Source organism: Acyrthosiphon pisum, chromosome X (assembly GCF_005508785.2).
Source record: "Acyrthosiphon pisum isolate AL4f chromosome X, pea_aphid_22Mar2018_4r6ur, whole genome shotgun sequence".
In the NCBI taxonomy this organism is placed as follows: Eukaryota; Metazoa; Arthropoda; class Insecta; order Hemiptera; family Aphididae; genus Acyrthosiphon; species Acyrthosiphon pisum.
Genome location: NC_042493.1, coordinates 6,597,399 through 6,603,176, shown reverse-complemented (window position 1 = coordinate 6,603,176; position 5,778 = coordinate 6,597,399). Strand labels below are relative to the sequence as shown.

The following is a 5,778-nucleotide window of genomic DNA, read 5'->3' as shown; positions in this document are numbered from 1 at the left end:
AGATACCTTAAGAAAATTAATAATTATTTTAATGTTCTGTAATTCATAAGAAAAAATGAATTTAGTATTTACTTACCCTCCTAAGTAATATACAACACATTCAAATACTGTACTTTTTGTATAATCATGTTCTATAAAAATCTCTTCACAATCCCATTCACCATCTTCTACTAAAGTATCCATTTTTTTTTTTTAATGTTTTAATTTTTTCACTTCGTAATGATTCATCTATCATCTCCTTTAAATCTGATATTTCCAGTATAGGTTTTTGATCTACAAATAAAAATAATTATAAACAGAATAACAAATAAATATTTATTTTAAAATTCATAATTGTGCAATTAAAAACTTATAGGTACCTACCTTCATTAATTGAGCAGTTTCCACTTTTAGGTGGCTTCATTAAGGAGTATGCTGTTAACATTCGATACAATTGCATGAATGTAGGCGTTGATGGATGGTCATTTGGCCCAGAAATTTGTCTAATTATACCAAAAAATTTCTATGGATTGAAATAATCAATTAAACTAAGTGAATTGTATTTTATTATTTTTATTTATATCTCACTTCTAAATTATCTTGGTTCATCTTGGCAGTTAACACATATGCAAATTTACATACATTTAGTAGATATTGAGAAAGTTCAATTGTTGACTTTATCGTAACTCTAAGTCCCTCAGATGTTTGATGTGTTAAAAATTCATTATCTTTTATCAGCCCTTGATTCACATTCATTTCCCAAGAATCTAACCATTCCATAGCTTTATTTAGAACCTATGATTGTTATTAAATAAAAAAAGTCAAGAAATTATTTACACTTTTTTAAAACACATATTTGACACAAATTTTTTTCCTAAAATGAAGAATAATACAAATAGTTTTCCAAAAATGAAACCAACTACCAACATATGACACAAATTGCTTTCCAAAAATGAAACACACATGATATAAAAGCTTGAACATACTAAACAAGAGCACATGCAACACAAAATTTTGTTTCAGATTAAAAACCTCAAAATCTTTAGAACCATTACGAATTCCTTCTGCAGAGTATTTACGATTTAGCGCATCAAATAAATTATTTATCATCAGAGTAAAATCCTCTGTTTCTTCAGAGTTTTTAAAAAGTTCTTTTTCCCTATTTCTATAAAATCTGATTCCAACAGCCATAGACTTGCTCAATATCTGAACAATGCAATGAAGTTTAAATAAGTATTTTTTTTTTTATTGATACCTACCTATCAATTATACTTCATTAAATATATTCTATTATTTTTATTTACCTGTGTTGCAAACTTGACCTTCATTTTGGATAAATTATTTAAAACAACATGGTTTTTAGTTATTTTAGGGCATACTTTTTCTAAACTATTTTCTTCTAGATTAAATATGGAATGATAATATTCCCATTTTATTAATGATTTAGATGGATGAATCTGTAAGTGAGATATTTTGCTATAATTGATAGTTAATTGTAAATATCTAGGTACTATGTTTATATTTTAGCTTACTCTTAAAACTTTTTTGTCATGTAGGCGATTCCTTATAGTTTTAATAAGATGTGGAGCATCACTGAAGACAAATACTTTTCGTTGGTCATCAAATGGACTTAAAAAGCAATTACTTAGTTGTCCCATTTTTCCACTGATACCTAGTTGATTCCACATCGTTCTGTTTGAAGAAGCACCATATCAGTAGTCAAACCCACTACTTCTGCTCCTGCATCTTCTAATAGCATTATTGCCTTTATGACTAATTTAGTCAAATCGATACCTAGTAATACATGTTTTAATAAAAAACATAACAATTTTTAAATTTAGATAATATATTTAAAATACCTTTTACAGGACCTTTGGAAGCAAATACCGCCACTGGTTGGGTAAAATTATCAGCAAGACTTCCCCACATAAATACCAAACCATGATCAGCCTTTACACCTTCTCGATTTGGTATCTCTCCACCAAAATCTTCCAAGCCAGTGTAAGTTAAAGTGCGACTATTAACTGAAATACTCGACCTTAAAAAAACTTCATCAACTAATAGAATTCCCTTTTTTTGATGTGAAGTTTTATTTTGCATTTTCTTTTTAAGGAGCTTAAAAAAATTTAAGTCAAAACCACAGTCATTTTTGAATGCCGATAAATACTTTCTAATAGTATTGACACATGGCAGAGGTAAAATATTTTGATCTCGAAGAAATTTGTACCCACACGGACTTCTGAAATTTTATTTTTACTGGTAATTTTATTTTATTTCTTAATAGTGATTGACTTTAATCTTACCTTATATGAAAAAGCAAACATAATAATAACCAACTTTCGCTGTACCTTCTTTGTCTTTTATTTTTTATTTTGGCAGCATTAAATATCTCGTGCACAAGGTTAGAATCACAGTCAGATAAATTTGATTTAATAATTAAGTCATTAAGAGATGATGCTTCGATTTGATTCATCTGAGATTTTACTTTGTCTAAGTTTTGCTGTACAACTTTTAGTCTTTTTTCAACTCTTGAACATTTTTGGTTAATCCTTTTCTTTGACTTCATTAAATTACTAAATTTTTCTCTTTTAGAAGGTGTTAAATGTACTTTTAATTTTTTATCATTATTCTGACGATATTTTTTTATTTTAATTGTAAGCTTAAGTCTTTTACACCATAAGCATACATCACTACAACATATTATGATATAGTATAAATAAAAACAATTGATGTATAATATATTAATATGTGTTGTTAATTATTTTACTTTGTAAATGTTTATGATTAATTACCTTTTATCATTTTTTACTGTAATAAAGCAATTTTTATGTTTCCAGTGTCCATTAAAATCAACAAATTGAGGACCGAACGAAGCTTTTACATTTTCACTTTTTATCCCTCAGCATACTTTTATAGTATCAAATTCAATTAATGCTCTTTCTAAACTGCAAGTACTTGAAGTTATACTACAATAATTATCAATTCCAACTTTTGATGATTCCATCTTCACTCCATTTATATAAAAACAAGGTTCAGAATCTACAAAAAATATCCAATTTTAATAGAACTAGATAAGAATTGAATTGTAAATTTCAAAATATGATTTATGTGGTGAGCGTGTATATATTTATTTTAATAATTAAAATTATTATTTGATTAAGAATACCTTGCTTTAAAACTAACTGTTTTTCTACAACTCGTGTTTTATATACATTAAATGGACTTAAAGTAAAATAAGTTTTTAATACTATTGAGTTATTATGTTTTGTAACATCACAAAACCAGTTATTTGGCATGTTAATTGAACTTAATTTGTCAATCACACTGGTTTCTTCAATTATTACCTCAGATACATCATTATAGGCTATAAAGTCATCAGCCAACTAAAATAAATTATTAAACATTTTTAATATTGTTTGTATAAATTATGGAAGTTTAAAGTAAAACATACTTCTATACATTGTCGCTTAGGAGTTGGTAGTTTTACATTTAAGCATAACGAATTTCTTTTTTGAATACAATAATTATGTTCTTCCAAAATTGTAGTTACTAATGTATCCTTATCCTTAAATAAACATTACATATTCAAAATAAACTATTTCAATATTTCATAATATTCTCAAACAAACCTCGTCACAGATATTATAAGCTAAGTCAGATGGAAAAATTGAAGGAATGACCCCTTTTTTCAGCCTTGGCTGTCTAAGACAGATCTAATAAAAAAAGTATACACAAAAGTAGTTTGCATTTAAAAAGAGATTGACATTTTCAAAGTATAAGTAATAAAAAATGACAAATAAAATGTATTGAGAGATGAGACTACAAGAGTAGTTATTTCCAAATAACAAATACAATAAATTATTATTTGTTTACTTACCGAATACTTACTAGAACCTTCCCCTGATGTCCAAGTAGATATAATATCATTTGTGTTAAAATGATGATCAAGTTGCCATGGGACACGACCAACTTCAGAAAAGAAATACTCTTTGAATGTCTCTCTAACATTAAACGCCTCACGAGTACAATTTCTTCTCAAAAAATCTAAATTCGTGAGAGCTGAGTCGGTATTTTGTGTTGATGTGTCTTCTGGTTCAAAACCATTATCTGCGCACTGCAGCATATTATGCAAACAGCATGATGATAACACAATTTTGTCAACGAATTCCGGTTGTACCTCTAAGTTTTTTCTAAAACATCTCCATCGTGCCGCTAGTATTCCGAAGGCATTCTCGACTACACGTCTTGCCCGAGACAATCTATAGTTGAAAATCTTATTAGGTTATCCGGACCCCCGTGAGTGAGCCAATTGTCCCCGTGAGTCGGTCTCGAAGACCTCTAATCGAGGACATGGTCAAGTCTGGACTTCGCAGTATTGAAAATCACAATTTTTGAATTCTGGAGAAGATTGTTATTGAGCTTTATTAATCAATCCAGGAAGCGCCGTTATTCAATCCTTATTATTTAAATAGATATTCACAAAGACTTTTTCACGGGCCGAGGACAATTGTCCCTGCGAGACTGGCTCGTCAAGTCTTCGCGACCCTCGCCCAAGCCGGGAATCAAGTCGGGGTTCGGGAAGTGCCCCAGACTGACATTTGTGATCGGGTTTTGTCTCCGGATTGAACGGAGTGCCTCGGGTTTGGACATTTTTTTTCGTTGAGCCATGACCTCCTATCAGGGACACGGTTTAATGTCTCACAGGGAAAACGCCTGATGATAGTTCGTAAAATGATTTACATAAATGGCGTCTTCGGGGTTGACTTGCCAACATTTATAGAAATCTAATTTTAATATTTTCCTTGGATAAAACTTAAATTCGATTTTTTTTATGTATGGGTTGAATGTCAAACGTAATGCAGTCCGAATGCCCAGCAGCGGAATATATCAATACTGAAAACAGAATTCGTCTAAGATAAATATTTCTCATTCAATCTTCGAATTTCTCAAACTTCGTCCCCGTGAGAAGGTCATGGTGCATACCGCTACGTACCGACTTGTCGTTTTACGTGGTCGAGCCGTACGACCGGTCGACGGTACCTCGTCCCGAGGACTCAGATGGCTGTGGTTTTGCTAGATAACGTGGACCGTGGTACCCGAGGGCAAAACATTGTCCGTCCCTCCGGTGGGAAATTTCAATCCCGGAGGACGATACCACTACGGACCGACTTGTCGCCAGCACGTGCATCCAGTGTGATATTGTTTATTTTAAATTATGTTTTCCTATGGTGGGAGTCTGGGGAAAGACAACTCCGAAGACGGCGTCGGAAAAAAATGAATACCCCACTTCAATCCAAGAAATTCTCAAACTTTGTCCCCGTGAGTCGGTCTTCGAATTTTTATATTTTCATCGACGGCCTGCAACAGTCTCGAAATTTTTCTTCAAAGACCTCATGAGAGGGACAATGTCAATCCCGAAGACGGCGTCGAAAAAAAATGAATACCCCGCTTCAATCCAAGAAATTCTCAAACTTTGTCCCCGTGAGTCGGTCTTCGAATTTTTATATTTTCATCGACGGCCTGCAACAGTCTCGAAATTTTCCTTCAGAGACCTCATGAGAGGGACAATGTCAATCCCGAAGACGGCGTCGAAAAAAAATGAATACCCCACTTCAATCCAAGAAATTCTCAAACTTTGTCCCCGTGAGTCGGTCTTCAAAATTCTCGAATTTTGTCCCTATGAGTCGGTCTTCGAAGTTCCCGAATTTTCCAGAATCAACATGCACTATGTGAGCAAAATTCGAAAATGATGGTGTTGCCCGAACCGCCGTCGTCGCAGCGCTAGTGGCGCGGCCTCTG

At 32.2% G+C, this 5,778-nt stretch overlaps 1 protein-coding gene across 1 annotated transcript in view; it reads right to left on the bottom strand.

The window, feature by feature from the left end:
• Positions 1-4,455: 4,455 nt before the first annotated feature.
• LOC107885208 (zinc finger BED domain-containing protein 4-like) overlaps positions 4,456-5,778 on the bottom strand; it is a 4,043-nt gene continuing 2,720 nt past the window's right edge. Inside the window, exon 2 of the mRNA XM_029492828.1 lies at positions 4,456-4,653. Within this exon, the coding sequence (XP_029348688.1) occupies positions 4,456-4,653 (198 nt within the window). The remainder of the gene's footprint in view (positions 4,654-5,778) is intronic.